Here is a 17,353-nt window from a genome sequence, read left to right as displayed (position 1 = left end):
TTTGTGAGTCTGAACTTATCTGGTCCACATGTTCACAATCCTACCAGATTTCATGTATCTTTTTGGTCCTTAACAAAATCAAAGTAGTAACATAATACTTAAGAAAATGGATACTTTTGTTAAATACAGTCTCCTCCAAGGGGCTAAATTAAGATATCAAATGAAACAATGAAAAAAGTCATATAGGTTACTTTTCAAAAAAATATCCAGGACGCTACTGCCAGGATAATCTTCCAAAATTACCATACTTTTCAGAGTATAAGACACATTTCCCATCATAAAAGTGGGTGAAAATTGCGGTTTGCCAAAGTCCCGTCTACCTATCAGCTCCTATCCTTCAGCTGTTTTCAGGTTATGCATGTTGCATTATCGACCTTCGCATGATCAGTTTTTGGCCTTCATGCATCGTATTTTCAGCCATTTCAGGCAGAGGCGATCAGTGGCAGCAAATGGACCATACCAAACGGGATACACAGGTGGCAAATCAGCCTCGGTAAATGGGTGGCTATGGCGAACGGGCCATAACAGCAGCTAACAGGCAGCAACAAACAGGCAGTGGCGGCAAATGGGCTGCGGCAAATGGGCCACAGCGGTGAACAGGCCATGGTGGGAACAAATGGATGGCGGTGGCAGCAAACATGTTTGTTTAATAATAAAATAAACAGGCCGTGGCAGTGCTGAACGGGCCTTTTTTTCTTGTTTTCCTCCCACAAAAAGATAGGTGTGTCTTAATAGTCCGGAGTGTCTCATACTGAAAAATACAGTAAGTTACTTTTCTCAGAATAATTGAACTGCTTCAAAAAATTAATCATGACAAAATCACTGAAATTCAACAATTTTGATTTTATTGCCTAGATACTGTAAAACTCTTGTGATATGCAGTTCATAATCACAATTGATGAGTATTCTCAAAGCTATGCATTAGAACACCATAGCTTCAAGTCCATCTTCCATAAATTTTTTATAAAGGGCCATGAATTTGGCTACAAATGCTTCCAGGTGATAAATAGCTTTGTTGCCCAGTTGTAACCGGTGCTCATAGAAAGCTGCCATTTGTGCAACTTCTCCTTTTAGTTGCCCATCACAGTTGTTTAGAAGTTCAGACATAAGGCCCTAAAATAGATGACAAACAGTAGTAGTTCAGAGATGTATAATTATATTCTTCTGAATGTATGAAACAAATTGAATGCTTGGAATAAAACAGTGTTTGATTAAATTATGGTACATTGAGCAAAATGTGCCAAAACTTACTTTCATATATAGTTGCCACCAACAGAGCATGCTAAATGTAGAACATTTCTACATTGATGTAAGTTGGTAATTTAGTCTATTATTATCATATTAAAAAGACATCTATAAAAGTTGATCAAAACTATAATGACCCAAGAAAGCCAACATTCATGGGCTCCTCTATTAAATATGGTATATGGAACATTAAAACTTGGAATGTATCAAAATAATTAAAATAAAAGATGTTATATTTATGATATTTATAAGAGAGTATAAATAGTAAGTGGAAAGCAAAGTTTGCTTTAAGCCAGACCAGTGAAATACAGATTTTTGCTTTTTAGCAGATTATTAAGAAATGTATGAACTGAGAAAACATATTACACGTTTGTTAATGATAAAGTGAATAAACATGAACTGGGAATGTTTTGTTTGTGGATTGCTGAATGAACATGAATTGTATGCCAGTAGCATACAATCATGCAAGACAATAAATTGAATGTAGTTCACCAATAAACTAGGAGTGAAAGAAGAATGTCCAATACTCTTCTTGGTTATTTATTTTTAGTACACAAGCAAGAAATTCTTGTGGTGCTTCAACAAGCATTTTGGTTGAAGAAAGGAATGTGTGTACTCCTGTATGAAGTTGACGCTATACAATTGGTAAGAACTCAAATTACTCACATTGAATGTAGAATATACTATATGATGCAATGAGTGGTATGAATCTGAAAACTAATATACTGAAGATCAAGAGAGTTGTATTTCACAAAGAAAACAGCATGAATGACTGCAAGATTACATATAAACGGAAAAATTAGACCTAATAAATGAATTTGTATACTTTGGCAGAATGTTTGCTAAACTCAGAAAAATTGAGAAATTTTAAAACATGCATATGTTAGTAGAAGAGTAGAAAAGGATAGTATGTGTCTAATACAGAAAAATCAAGGATGAATGGATGATGAATGAAATGAATTAAATAACAAAAGTTGGCGTGTGAAAGTCCTAAGATGACTTGACCATAGAAATAACACTGAATTGTAAAACAAATATATGCAGTAAATTTGAATGCACTGAGATGAAAGCAGAGAAAGTTAAGAATTAATTAATAAAATTGTCAGAAGGCAAGAAGGCAAATTATAATTTAGTTTATTAAATTGTTAGTAGCAAGGATGGTTTGAAATGATAGAAAAGTATAGAAAAGGAAGGGGTCCTTGGTGCTCTCTGAGCTTGCTTGCATTCTTGCAGATGTTTCATTACCGAAACATCAGTGATGAAGTTACCTAGTTTGGGTGATCAAACATCTGCGAGAAAACAAGCAAGCTCAGAGAGCACCAAGAACCCATCATGTCAACCCTGAGCTACAAATATTCTCCTTTATTGGTATGGAAAGGTTTTATGAATGGCATTAATATAAATTTGATTTGGTCAGATTTCCTTCCCTCTTATCCATTTATTTTATTTACTATTTATTACTTATTTTTTACCATTTGAACAATGTTGCTTAGCTCAAAAAGAAAAAGCACAGTGAATGCATATGTACTGTATGTTCTGAATTTTCCATAATTTAAAGCAGCCTTGTCCAGTTTAACTTTCTCCTGCTGGATTACAATTGTCATAATCCGCAATCTGTACATTCCTGGAGTGGACTGTTGTAGTCCAACATATGGATTCTTAGTTAGAAGCTAAGAAATAAATAATAGTCTTTATAATTATCCATGATTTTTTTTTTCAACTTCAATAGCAAAATCTGATTTGACACAAGAATATCAAGTTCTTTGAAGATATAAAAAATGCTCAAACTGTTTATTCTAAACTTGATTTTTCTTGCTTCCCCAAGGTAATTAATGTTACCCTCAATTAGTAAACCAAATAGGAATCAATAAATTAGTTACCTTTATTATAATATCTGCAGGAATACAATGAGTTAAAAGTTCATAAAGTCGCCCACGGACTTCAAACAGTCTATTGGAATAAAATTAAAATATTACCAAGCTGCAATTTAACTCCAAAAAGTTTTAACTTATTCAACCAAATTAATAACCTTTATTGTGTAGCCTTCACACGCTATCTCAAAATCTATTTTAAAAGATAATAACTATAATAATTCAATTATTAAGAAATAAATTTCTGCTCAGGGATTTCACATACAGTATTAATCCTCCCCTTCTTTTAGAAACATATAAAAAGTTAAAAAGTTAAACTTCCCCCAAATTATGTTCTGCATCCTTGTATCTATTAAAATACATGTTTCTGTCTTTAACAGAAATAAATTTATTTGCTCACAACTCAAATGCTTCTTTTTTATCTTTCATTTCTGAAAGGATCATTTTTTTTTCCTATTGGTGAGGAAAGAATAAAATGTAATCAGTATAGATTGAACGCAATGTTTAAGTGGTAAAAAGGTTTGTCCTAGAATTAAAAATACAGTGATTTTAATGTTTTAAAAAATATTCCGCATTACCACAACTGAATCATAATTATGAAAATCATAGCACCCATGTAATCATTTAAGGAAAAAATAAATAATTCAAGTAGTTCCCTTTCAAAACTTCAGTCTCCAGTCGAGATGGCTTCAGTCTGTTTTAGCAACAAAAACAACAATCTTTGAGATTTTAAGATTTTTTTTCAAAGCCTTCTGGGATCATAACTTAACCTCTACTCTAGTTCACTGTACGAAAGTAGCCGGAGGGTGTCACCAAAGGTGCTTTTTCAAGAGGCAACCTGACTTTCTGGTTTTTCTTTGAAGACTTTTTGCTTCTCATCTAAGAAGTTTCTTCAGCTCTGAGAAGCTTCTTGGATGAGAAGCAAAACGGCTTAAAAGAAAAAACAACAAAGTCCAGTTGCCTCTTGAAAAAACACCTTTGGGACAACCATTTGTTGAGAGACCGCCTGCTGCCAATTACCTCCCATAGACCCGTTAGATTGCACAGGGTCGGCCTCCTCCGGGTTCCGTCTACCAGTCAATGCCATCTGGCTACCACCCGGGGGAGGGCCTTCTCTGTAGCAGCTCCGGCCCTTTGGAATGAACTCCCCGCGGAGATTCGGACCCTCACCTCTCTCCAGGCCTTCCGGAAAGCCGTCAAAACCTGGCTGTGCCGGCAGGCCTGGGGTTGATGAGTTCCCCTCCCCTCTCGACTTGTATGGCTGTATGACTCGTGTATTTTAATTACGTGTATTGTGTTTGTATCCCCTTTTCCCCTTTTGAGTTGTTCGCCGCCCTGAGTCCCTCCCGGAGAAGGGCGGCATACAAATAAACTAAATCTTAATCTTAATCATTTCCTAGAGGACTGAGAATCTCCATAGACATTCAGCAAGAGAGTGACAAAATGAGACTTGTTGTTTTTGGAGCTCAATATAATTATATGATTTCTCCAACACAAACACTTCCTAAATCAATGCCAAACAATGGATCCCTATATTACAGGGAGGGAAAGCAATGTCTATGATGATGTTTTTTAAAAAAATCAGGAGGCTAGTAGCATAAGCTATCATGAGCTGCTAATGCCTTTAAAAATGTGTTAGTTGGAAAGGTGTTATCAAATTCCTGACTGCATTCTGCAAATCTTTGTGAAATCCCTGAATACAGGTTATCATTGACATACAACCACAATTTGATGGATACTTGTCACTAAGTGAAGCAGTTGCTAAATGAGTTGTATCCAATTTTACTCTCTTTTTTGCCATGGTTATTGGGAATCTGGTTCCTTGCACTGAGTCAGATTATTGGAAGCCCCCTGGGAAGATCACAAATGATAATCACATGATCCTGGGACACTGCAACATGCGAGTTGCCGAGCACCCAAATTTTGATCACATGATTATGGAGACATTATGACAGTCGTACGTGCGAGGACCAGCCACTAAGTCCCTTTTTTCAACATCGTCATTAACTTCAAACAGTTGCTAAACGAATGATTGAAAATCAAAGACTACCTATTACAGCTTTTCTCCATCTGGATATGCTAGCTAGAATTCTGAAAGCTGTAATCCAAACAGCTTCAGAGAAAACTAGGGTGAAGAAAAGTTGATATATACCATAATACTGAGTCAAAGGGAATCTACCTTTTGTTGCTGAATCTTTTTTAAATAGGCAAATAGCTATCTAAAGTTAATGTTCTTAAATTGCTGAAGAGGAAAACAGTCTGTTTTTAAACATTAAGAATACACCCAAAAGTCCCAAGCAGTCATTTAATCGACACTGCCTAAATCCACATATAATGTGTTTCCCCCAAAATAAGACAGGGTCTTATTTTCTTTTGGTCCCTGAAATAAGCACTTGGCCTTATTTTTGGGGAGGTCTTATTATTTTTGAGGTGCAGGAGGCTGCAAGTGTGGTCACCTCATGGCTGCTGCTGTGTTGCCATATTTTCAGGGAGGACTTATGTTAGCGCATGCGCTCAAAAGCCCAATTAGGCTTAATATCCGGAGAGGTCTTATTTTCAGAGAAACAGGGTATAAAAGCTCAAAATAATGTTCACATAAAAGAAAATATATAATCAAATTGCATGTTTTCTTTTTCTACTGAAGCATAATATCAACATTAAAAAATAATGAGGGCTATTATAAAGATTTAATGGAAGCAGGCAGAAGACGTGACTCACAGCATCCCCCATTTACATCAAAGAGAATTCAAACTCTCCAAATTAATTATAAAATGCTGTCAGTATTTTCTGCAAATGCAATATATATATATATATCACCCAATAAACATATGGCAACCAGTCTACACTTCTTTTCTTCTGTGAGATCAGCACCTAGAAAAAATACTCTGCCCTTATCATTTTTGTCATTTCTAGATGGAAGTTCTTCATTGCTCCAAACAAACAAGCTTATTTTACAATAGCTTAATTCAATGTAGCCCTTCTGAGATTGGCCACTACTGTGGAACCATCTGTTGAACCTGCCAGAAGCAAAGAGGGTTCCAGCTTCTAACAAATTGGAGAAGCAATGAAATACTCAAATCATCCCAAAACAAAAGATCTAATGAAGTAACCTAGCAGAAACAAGATGTGTATTGATAAATCTGAGTAAGAAAATATACAGAACTAGTAGCATTAAAGCAACTACTGTTGCTAAGAGAAATTACTAGATATTGTTATCTAGAGTATTTTAACTGCTTAAAATATAATACAAGGTTATGCTTTTTATCAATGGAGCCCACTATTTATTGTTCATTCTTTCCCAAAAGAGTTTCCTAAAGACTGCGTGAAAGAAGTACTAGAAAATTAAGAGACTCTGTGAGCAATTTGTTTTTAAAATAGCTATATTCAAAATGAGCAAAGGCCATAGGCCACTGTATTGACATTGCTCATTGATCCACTAGTACAACAGCACAATCTTATAATTGGGATAGCAATTTAAGCTGCCCATCTCAGCTAAAGCATCCTTGGTGGATGATTTTTTTAAGCATACCCCTCAAAAAAGGAAACCCACCAACACCCTACAGGCAGCCTTACTGTGAAGCCTGTTCCACTCTTGATTTTTTTTTACATTTTCTTTGGAAAATTACATGCTATATACTGATACAAAAAAATAATAATGCTTGTACCTATTCAAAGTCAAAGAAGAGTAAAAAAAATATAAAATAAATAAAATTTGTTCATTTATGCTCCAGATTTGAAAAATGTTGACTATAAAAACAGGGAGTATGTAATTAGTAGGCTGATTAGGCTAATGTGCCATTGTATTTACATATAATCATGGTATTGAAAAATGCTTCGGGCCACTTTGTTCAGTGCAGGAATAGGAGTTACAGCATCCTCAACAGATGGCTAGCTAATCCTACAAAGAGTAGGTGGTTAAATGCAGCACTGCAGTGGTTAAATGCAGCACTGCAGGCTACTTCAGTTGACTGCAGTTCTGCAGTTCGGCTGTTCAAATCTCACCGGCTCAGGGTTGACTCAGCCTTCCATCCTTCCGAGGTGGGTAAAATGAGGACCCGGATTGTTGTTGGGGGCAATATGCTGACTCTGTAAACCGCTTAGAGAGGGCTGAAAGCCCTATGAAGCGGTATATAAGTCTAACTGCTATTGCTATTGCTATTGCTACTTGTGTTCATCCAACAAAAGAAAGCCCACAACTTCTCATTGCCCATTTTTACCATTAGGCTTGTATTTTCTACATCAATCCGTTTTTCTGTATCTTAAGCAAATTATCGTCCATCCTGCACTGTGAATGAGAGAACGGGTCTCAGTCTTCTGTTTGACAGATGTTTGACCTGTGCTTTTATATTCCTCAATTGTATTTTCTCAGGGCAAAATATCCCCAGCTCCTTCAATCCCTCTATATGACATAATTTCAAGCTTTCAATCATCCCTTTTGCCCTTCTCTGAAATTGTCCCACTTTTTCTGAAGCTTTGGGATGCAAAATCTATTTTTTTCTTACATTCAATCATATCCAGTTCTTGGAGACTGCCAGGGCACATCTTATTTTGAATGCATCTATTTATAAACTGTTTTATTATTATGTAGCACAAATACACACACACACACACATAAGTTTTAAATCTAGTTACAGTCAGCTTTTAAACGATCATAGTATTAAAATCATCAGTGTAAATCTTTAGTGTCAGAAAACATATGTGTTGTATTTTGCAACCTGACATTTATCAATGTCATATATTATTTGCTACACTCACTTACCTCTGGGGTGTCTGCTGACTGACAATAGCATTGGCTGTCTCTCTCAGATATACTTCCCAGTCAGCCTCAGAAATGTCTTGATCAGGCGTGAAAGGAAGCCTGCGAGACAAGTAGTAAAGACTTGCTAAGATTAACTCGGTGCTGTTTATTTCTCTCCATATCCATTTTTTTTTTTAAAAAAAACAACTTACTGCTGTACTCTGCATGCCTCACACATTAGAAGAGCCTTTCTGAGATTCCTCCCAGATTTTTCAGCAATTCTCCGAGCCAATTCTTGAGGAAGAGTCAGGCCTTCCTTCTTGCAAACATTTGATAAAATGGTACAGATCTAAATATTTGGTAAGACAAATATTAGTTTTGCAAACATTTGTTTTATAAAAGCTTACATATCACTGCATCAGTTGATGCAGGAGTAAACAAAGAGGAAAGTCCCTAAGAAAGATATCAGTTTGGAGAAATTAGCAATGAAGTATTGATTGCCTGGACTACACCTACTACATAGTTCCCATCATGTACTTCTTCTTTGCCTTCTCTCACATATACCTTAAATCAGAAGCTCTAAGTGTGATCTCTTCTGCTATACCTGTTTTCAGTGCTTCTAGTTCATAGGGAATAATTATACCCTGGACTTTTTACAGTACAAAACACATAGAAATATTTTAAGCACTCCAGTTGGCAATGTTGTGAATTTCTGGATTAATCAGTCCTATTTATCATAAGCCAAAGACCAACAGACACCATCAACTAACAGATTCAAAACTGGCAAATGCCGGATAGAATTTAATCAGGGAACATTTCAATCTGGCACAAAATCTAACATCAGAGAAGGGGGGGGGCTGTAGATTTTACCAGCACATGCTATCTGACAGTTTACTTCCCTCTATTTTAGAAATAAGTTGAAAGACTATGCCCTCATGAATACTTATAAAAATGGTGGTAACAAACAAGAAGAGCATTCCCTGCCACTTTCAACTATTGTTTTGCCTCTAGGACCTCACCATATTCCTGCTTCACAAACTGAATCTTTTCATTCCAAACCCTTCCAAAAATATTAAATTCCTCTCCATGTCTATGAAGAAGACAAAATAAGCATGGATCTAAGTTGTACAAATTACATTCACATTTAGCAACAATGTTAAATATAAGCTAATTGTATAAGCATAAATAGTTCAGAGAAAGACAATAAACAAGGATTGCTCAATTTGCATGCTAAACTCCATGCAAATAACACTGGGGAAAAAACATCTGGAAAGCAATTCATCTTCATCATGAACTTACATCTCCAATACTTGGAGCAGGGACTCGCACTGCAAGGCATCTACTCCTGATGGGTGCAATGACTTTTGATGTAGAATTGCAACAAAGAATTAATCTACAGGTGGCCATATACTTCTCCATTGTTCTTCGCAATGCATGCTGGGCATCCTTTGTAAGCTTGTCCACTTCCGTCAACAGCACCACTAAAAATAATCAGCAATACCTTTTAGTTAGATTCTCAGAGTGTATTATCTTAATTTACTTTTAGTATATCTGAATTCAGAAGCCAGGATTAAGCCTTCCTACTCAGAAAACTATGATCTTTCTCCCACATGCATTTATGAGATTATGTTTTTCACCCCAAAATTTCTATAAATATTCTAAACACATGATAGTTCATCATATTTATCTTCCCATTGAGAATGACACCCTTCCAAAAGAATCTCCATTACATATATTGCTAAAGATACAAAATCACAGCACAATCCATCTTATAAATACTTATTCAGCTTTTTGTCATTTGTTTTATATTTCTTCAGGTTTTTATACTGCTAGCTAACTTTTCTTCTATTTGGGATGAAGTTTATCTTATCAAGAGGGACGCGGTGGTTCAGTGGCTAAGATGCTGAACTTGTCGATCAGAAAGGTGGGCATTTCGGCGGTTCGAATCCCTAGTGCCCCCTAGAGTCAGGAACGACTAGCACACATGTGCGAGGGGAACCTTTACCTTACCTTATCAGGTAGGTTTTCAAACTTGCAGTTTGGAAGACCTTTTAATTGTAAAACAATTGTAAATTCAATGATGAATAGAAAATGAAGTGATCAACCCCTAGAGGTTCTATTATGGTTGAAAATGTTATGGTTTCCTTCATCTCTGTGCTCAAGAGGAACTGTCAGAAACACAAGTAGGTGGTCTTTCATCCTCGGCTTATCCAGAAGGATTCCATTGGACCAAGCTTACTGCCTTACTGCTTGTTAGGACAACATGGTTTCCACTGTTTTGGTGATGTGTAGTTTACCATTTTCCTTTGTCTTTTGACATGATGAAAGATGCTTGAAGATGCATTCTGTAAATCTTCTACCTATTTCCTCAACACTGTAGTTTTTGAAATCTTTATACTAGATGTTGTTCGTAATCCCTATTTTGCCATCTTTGGAAGTTTTTATTTGGTTTACAAGCTACGAAGCGAAGGAGCTGTAATAACTTACTAGTCTTTTAAATTTATTTTTATATATGGAGAATTATTCTTTTTAATGGCTGAAGTGTGATTGGATGTGTGAATAATGCTTAATGAATGTGATAACTTACATTACACATTACTACATAACTATTACACATAATCAATTTCTCCAAACAATTCTGCTTGGGAAAACATACAACACTGAATAGCTTTGTAGAAATAACTTACACAATTTATGTACAGACCTTTAAAATCACGCTGAGTGTTTGTCTCAAGTTGCTGTGACTGTGCAACTGTCTTCAGCAATTCCTGTATTACGACTCGGTCACTGTTCCCCGCATCACTGAAAATTAATATAAAAACATATCTTTTTTTAAAAAAAAAAAGATTTTTCCTGCAACTTCTATAATTCCCAGAAAGTATGACTAGTAGAATGCTGAGCGTTGAAGTTCAGCAACCTACCTTTTCCTCATATTCATATTTATGCAAAATAAAGTTGTAGGGAGTTCAATGATGTTTTGCAAGGGGGGTGTGTGTCTTTGAGTCAGTATTGACTTCTAACAACTGTCTGAGCAAATCCTTGCAGTTTTCTTGACAAGATGTTGCAAGTGGGTTGCCACTGCCTTCTTCCTAGGACTGAGAGGCAGTGATTTGGCCAAAGTCACATAGCTGACTTTGTGCCTAAGGCAGGACTAGACTCATGGTCTTTTGTTTTTAGCCTGGTGCCTAAAAGAGAACACCAAACTGACTCTTTCCTTTATGAAGTTCTTAACATAAGCATGGATTGTAAATGTACAAATGACACAGCTGTCACTAATTGTATGACTGTTGAGTTCTTAAATGATGTTGTGTCTTTATGTTGTAAATTGTTTGTCCTTCCCCCCCCCCCTTTGAACTGTGAGCCGCCCTGAGTCCCCCCAGGGAAAAGGGCGGCATACAAATAAAGTGAAACTAAAACTAACAGGTGGAATATTCCAGAAACTTACAGCTATACTGACCTCTAAAGTTTCAAATAAACTATAGTATCAGATTGGACATTTTAATATGCATTATGTCTTGTTTTTCCATTTTTCTCATTTTTTCTCTTGAAAATTACTTACTTTCAAAAATGTCAGATGTACTGAAAAATAAAATTCATAACTTTTTTGCTTCACTAGTGATGATTGTGGCTAGTTTTTGCTGCATAATTTTCCTAAATATGTTATATTCTTTAAATTTCAATAGGCTGTACTCCATTTGCAATAAAAATGTGTAACGCTGTAAGTAAATTCAATAATTTTTGTCTAAATAAATTTTATTTATTTTATTTATTATTTTTATTTATTTACTAAAATTTTATGCCACCCATTTGTCCTATAAGGTGACTCTGAGTGGCTTATATTTTTCACTTTAAACAACATAATGTTATGTGCAAATTAAGTTACAATATTATATTTAATTCAGTGTATACAGTGTATCGTATATCTTTCAGTTTTCCATTCTCCCAAATATTTTTCCCTATGTTACTTCAACATTACTGGGAATTTTAATATATAAAATTTACTACCTACTATATTAGAATTGTTAACTTTATAAAGTGAAGTAAGTATCATTTAATACAATAATATTAATCAACTGCACCATTTATAAAAGCCATAACTAAAATTGCATTTTCTTTAAACACTGCATTTTCCTGCACCAGAAACTAGATGTTCAGAGCTGATTACAAGCATACCTTGGATTAACTTCAAGATGATAGTTGCTTGCAATAGTGCTGATTTCAATTTTCTTTTTAGAGGGTGCCTGAAAAGAAATGATACCAAGCAAGATGAACTTTAGGAGATCAATACTAATGAGATGTAGCTCACATTATTTAACAAAAGCAGTACAGTTCTTTTTTGTAATTCTTACATATCAAGCATGGCGTGCTTTAAAACAATTCTGCCTTTCGTTCCATTTTAGTTTGAAAAAAAATCCTTTCTCTGCTTTTTATTGTTTGCATTAATTATATCTCTCTTCAGAGATATAATTATAAATATCTCCGTTCAGAGGAACTGCCTCTGAATTTCAGTGATGAAAAAGCTGTCAGCCAAGTTTTTCTAGAGTTGGGTGAGAAAAGGGACTTAGAGGAATAGCAAGGACAGATCAAACCAAAGAATAACCTGTATTTCAAATGAAGAGAAACTTTAAAAGCTGATTTCCACCAAACATTACATAGGATACACAGACACTTGATGCTTCAAAATACAGTTTTCTCCCCAGTGGCACCCTTGGAGGTCGATGACCAAAGCCATCAAAATGCACATGACGGGGGAGGCTGCCATAGTAGTATATTACTTGCTATTGAAAAAATGCAGTTAGAAGGCAAAAGCTAAACTAAACAAGAAATTACAATGAAGGCCTTTTTTCACTTTGTGCAATGGTCTAGACACTGAAATACTGGTTTCAAATCACACCAATTATTAAACACTGACACTTTTGATATTCCTAATTAAAATGAAAAGCATTCCAAATATGAAGCGACAGAAGGAATCTCCTTAATAATGTATTTACTGATGGTTGTTTTACTCCCCAAGCTACTAACTAAGCAAAAGAACTCATTCTGACTGTTGAGGCATCATTTTTTTTAAAAAATATTTTTATCAAATTATCACTGTGAGAAACCATTGAAAACTGTAAGGAAAAGCACAATAATAAAGCTAGGTGACCTCTTGATCATAACTGCTGATTCAGAGTGAAACAGCACAAAGTATAAACTAGACTATGCTGGTTCAAATTATTTCCAGTATCATACAGCTGAAGAAAGATAATACCACAAATCAACATTCTCCAACTAAATTTTCTGTAGAAGCAAAAGCCTACGGTGACAGAGTCCACATTTTGGCAGGACAAATATAGGCTACATTATAATGGAAGACAATAACAATCCCACTATTTTCCGCATTTGTCAGAAACTAATTGAAATAGAATGTTCTTTAGGGCACTGCATTTTAAAAACAGCTTTGACAAAGTCAGGTACATTAAGCCATCAACTTATTATGGCAATTGGGACATGAATTTCCATCACTAAGTGACGTGCCATGAAGCGCAACCACATCACTTAACAACAGCAATTCCTGCAGTTAACCAAATCTCATTACATAAGGGCACTGCCTGCCGGCTTCCTCACAAAGTCAATGGAGAAGCCAGCAGGAAGTTGCAACTTGCAGGCAGATCACAAGCAGGCCACCATGCAGGTAAGTGGCTGCTCTAGATGGAGAAGTATAAAGAGGTGAATGAGGATGTGAGAGAGAGGTACAGCAAGACCCGGGGAGGCTGCAGGAAAAGTATGGTGAAGCCTAGGAAAGGTGTGCAAGCATGCACAGGAGACAAAGCAAGACTCAGGGATGATGTGAGTGGTCTACACAGCGTGAGCATAGAGGGGCTAAAGGAGGATGCATAGATGGTAGAGATTACCCCAATGGCTTGCAAATTTTCCTGCCAGCTTTCCCACTGATTTCCCACCCTGGGAAGGTAGCAAATGGAGATCACATGATCGCAGGACACTGCAACTGGTCATAAGTCCTGATCACAATCATATGACTGTGGGGTGCTAGAATGGCCAAAATTCCGAAAACTGGTCATAACCACAATTTGTTCAGTGCCATCATAACCTTGAATGGTCATTGAATGCATGGTCATTATGCTGAGGACCACTTGAACACCTAGGGGAGGCTGGGCAAGGTGTTGAAGATACATAAACTGCTCTAATCGGATATATTTGACCAGAGAAGAAAATATAAAGGGGGAAGCATGATTTTAACACTCAAATACCTTGTTCTCTGGTCTAGTAGCAGAACTAGCAACAATCTATCAAATTATGGAGAGATTTCAAATCAACGAGAGAAAAATCTTCCTACTGGAAACAGCTTTTCACAAGTGAACAAAATGTGGTGGACTCTTTTGAAAAACTGATGCAAAGGTTAGATGGCCAATTCTCAAGTATGCTGCAGTTGAATTTTGTACTGAGTAAGAAAATAGCTTTGCAGATTCCAAAATCCTATTCAACTCCATGGTTGATGACTTCTATGAAATGTGCTCTAACTGCCAATGTAAACTAGAAACTGCACATTTGGAACTGACTGCACATTTAGAAACTGTGTATTGGCTTTCTATCACATAACACTTGAGTTACTATTTATTACCTGATGTCTGTCAAGTAAATTCAAAACCAAAAAGCTGCCATAAAACCTAATCTAACATCAGAAATGTATTTGGGGGGGGGGGGGGAGTCTCAATGCAAAGCCAAAAATTATATGCAAAAGCTAAAACAATCAGAGCATCATAAAGAGAAAAGCAGAGATTTAAATCTAACAGCAAAATAAATAGGTTTATGGCTGATCAAATATCTTTAGAGTGATAATGCCAAAACTACTCTCTTGCCATCAATATTAGTTTCTTATAGAGATAGCTTTAGGGCAGCCTTGCCCTTACCAAAATCCAGGGGTGTTGGATTTCAGCTGCTATAATTCCAATCAGCATGACAATTATGGGAATTAAAGTCACATACTGTCTGAAAAATATCCTGGATGGAGGGGACATAGAAAACTGTTCCTATCCCTATCCTGGATGGAGGGGACATAGAAAACTGTTCCTATCCCTATCCTGTCAGCTTCAGAATCCCGGTAAATGTTTTATTTCTATTCCAGATATGGGTATATTTAGAGAGCCATATAGGCCAATTAAAGCTCTAATCATTATGATGGACTCCCAAATACCCACCACTGGTCTAGAGGATGTATAGGTCGCTTCTTTAGGAGTGATCATATTTTCTTCTTGTTCAAAGAAACCTGGGATCATTCCTTTTCTTAAGTAATCAGTCACAAAGAACTTCCAGTGAAAGCATGGCAAGCTAAATATGTCTCAGTGAAGAGTGGACACATGACGGGAGACCATAACCGTGGCAAAGAACCAGGAAGTAAACTGGTTCTTTGGAACTTCCCACAAATAAGGAGAGGACAGAATATCCCACACATATGCAGAGATGACTGCTCTTTGTGAGGAGACTGCAAAATAGCAGTCTTCATCAGGTCTGAGTACTTAGAGGCACATTAATCATCAAGCTTGCAATCTCAGCCAGTGCCATTAAAGGATGCTAAATTCCTAATCTCACTTCTAATTACTTTTCGAAATTGCTTATTTAAATATCTTAATGCTATTAGAGGTCTTCGGAATGACAAATCTGAAAAGTATGTATATTCCTGAACAAAATAAAACTTAACTATAAGTTAAAGAACTTAAATAAATGGAAAAAGCTAAACAAGATTTTGAACTAAGAAAGTTCTAAATGAATTTAAGTTCTAGAAAAATTTGTAAAATTGAAACTTTTACTATAAGATTTTGGAATTCACTATATAAAATTAAATAGTTTTTTGTGAGTACCACAATTATCTTGACTACCACAAGTCATAATAGAGATAAGAGATTTTTAAGGACTTTTTGCTGACAGTTGGTGATTTATAGTTTTAAATAGAGAATGAATATGGGGAAGAAGAAATATTTATTGTAACTTTATAGGGGGTGATAAATAAAATTTAATTTTATGTGATGAAGACTGGAAGTAACTTCTTTATATACTTTTTCTTTTTTGAACTTCTTTCCTTTTTTCTATTTTTCTTTCTTTGTACTTTTTATTTCTTTTTCTGAGTTTAATTTGAACTGTCTCTATTATTGCATTTTAAATATGTAAATAAATAAATAAAATAAAATACAGAAGAAATGGGTCATGAAAAGCAGTAATCAAGATTTAAATACAGATTTAAAACATATTCCACAAAATCTTGTCAACCTTACTGATAAGATAAAAGTCCTCTAACAATGGACCTAATAAGACATGCTTATTTAGTAAGTTCAACTTATATAAAATTTTCTTAAACACTTAAAAGTTTTATTTTCAAGATATTTCTTACTGTTATATTTTGATGTTCAATCCTCAGTTTTTCTACTCCCGAACCATACAGCTCTCTTAGTAAACACATTATTCTTGTCTTCTTTCCAGCTCCCGAAGGCCCATAAACTAAGAGATGAGGAAAATCACCACACTGAACCTGTCCAACAGAGCATACACGAAGATATTACTTTTATGTTTAGATTTCATTGTAAAGAACTACTAAGACATAATTTCCATCAAGACTTCAGATTGCTTAAATTATATCTTGAAGATTACTGATGTTTTATTCATAAGTCAAGGACACACTTAACAGGGCTGTTTTAACGCATGGGCCTGATGGGCACTTGTCCATGGACCCCATAAGCATAGGGGCCCCATACTAATCTGTGTAGGTCTGTGATGGTGAACCAATAGCACGCATGCCAGAGATGGCACGCAGTGCCCTCTCTGATGGCACGCAGGCCGTCACCCCAGTTCAGCTCCACTATACATGCGCACGTACCTCCCATCAGTCAGCTGATTTTCAGGTCTCTGCTGCACATTCGGGGGTGGGGGACAGCGGGGGTGTTGCACTCACATGGGGCGCATGCACAGGGGTGCGTGCGCATTGCATTATGGGGGTTCATGCATGCACTTTAGGCACTCAGTCTGGAAAAGGTTAGCCTTTCAATGCACCTTGTACCATATAAATACAGCAACATTTATTATTTTACTGCATTTTTAAATTAATACTAACATGCAAATATGTTTAATTTTATCGACCGTTTACATTTTTATTCCTGTGAGCAGGTGTCATAGGGGCCCCAGTACACTGCTTTGCCTGAGGCCCATAATGCTGTTAAGACGAACATGCGCTTATACAGATAGCCCAAAATTTGAGCCCAAATTTCCACTTCTAAACATCTAAAGGTAGATGTTATGTGAATCATGCCCCATTTTATGATCTATTTTTACCATGGTTGTTAAGCAAATCACTACAGTTCTTAAGTGAACCTGGCTTCTCCCATTGACCTTGCTTGTCAGAAGCTCCCTAGGATGGTTGCAAATGACAACACCAGGACCTTGAGATGTTGCAACCATTGGAAATACATGCCAGCTGCCAAAGTTTGATCATGTAACTGTAAGGATGCTG

The 17,353-nt window shown here is 36.1% G+C and overlaps 1 protein-coding gene across 3 annotated transcripts in view; it reads right to left on the bottom strand.

Moving 5' to 3' along the window:
- Positions 1-823: 823 nt before the first annotated feature.
- Positions 824-17,353, bottom strand: part of RFC3 (replication factor C subunit 3) — a 39,069-nt gene continuing 22,539 nt past the window's right edge. For all 3 annotated transcript variants that reach the window (XM_087721292.1, XM_087721291.1, XM_087721290.1), the window contains 8 exons: positions 16,241-16,378; positions 12,028-12,095; positions 10,559-10,656; positions 9,154-9,335; positions 8,067-8,203; positions 7,876-7,974; positions 3,126-3,195; positions 824-1,113 (listed from right to left, as the gene is read on the bottom strand). In XM_087721292.1, the coding sequence (XP_087577418.1) occupies positions 922-1,113; positions 3,126-3,195; positions 7,876-7,974; positions 8,067-8,203; positions 9,154-9,335; positions 10,559-10,656; positions 12,028-12,095; positions 16,241-16,309 (915 nt within the window). In that variant the 5' untranslated portion in view covers positions 16,310-16,378 and the 3' untranslated portion in view covers positions 824-921. The remainder of the gene's footprint in view (positions 1,114-3,125; positions 3,196-7,875; positions 7,975-8,066; positions 8,204-9,153; positions 9,336-10,558; positions 10,657-12,027; positions 12,096-16,240; positions 16,379-17,353) is intronic.

Source organism: Thamnophis sirtalis, unplaced genomic scaffold (assembly GCF_051295495.1).
Source record: "Thamnophis sirtalis isolate CommonGarterSnake01/CBP01778 unplaced genomic scaffold, rThaSir2_p1.2 scaffold_8, whole genome shotgun sequence".
Taxonomy (NCBI): domain Eukaryota; kingdom Metazoa; phylum Chordata; class Lepidosauria; order Squamata; family Natricidae; genus Thamnophis; species Thamnophis sirtalis.
The sequence above is the reverse complement of the archived record's forward strand: the minus strand, read 5'-3'. Positions and strand labels throughout refer to the sequence as shown.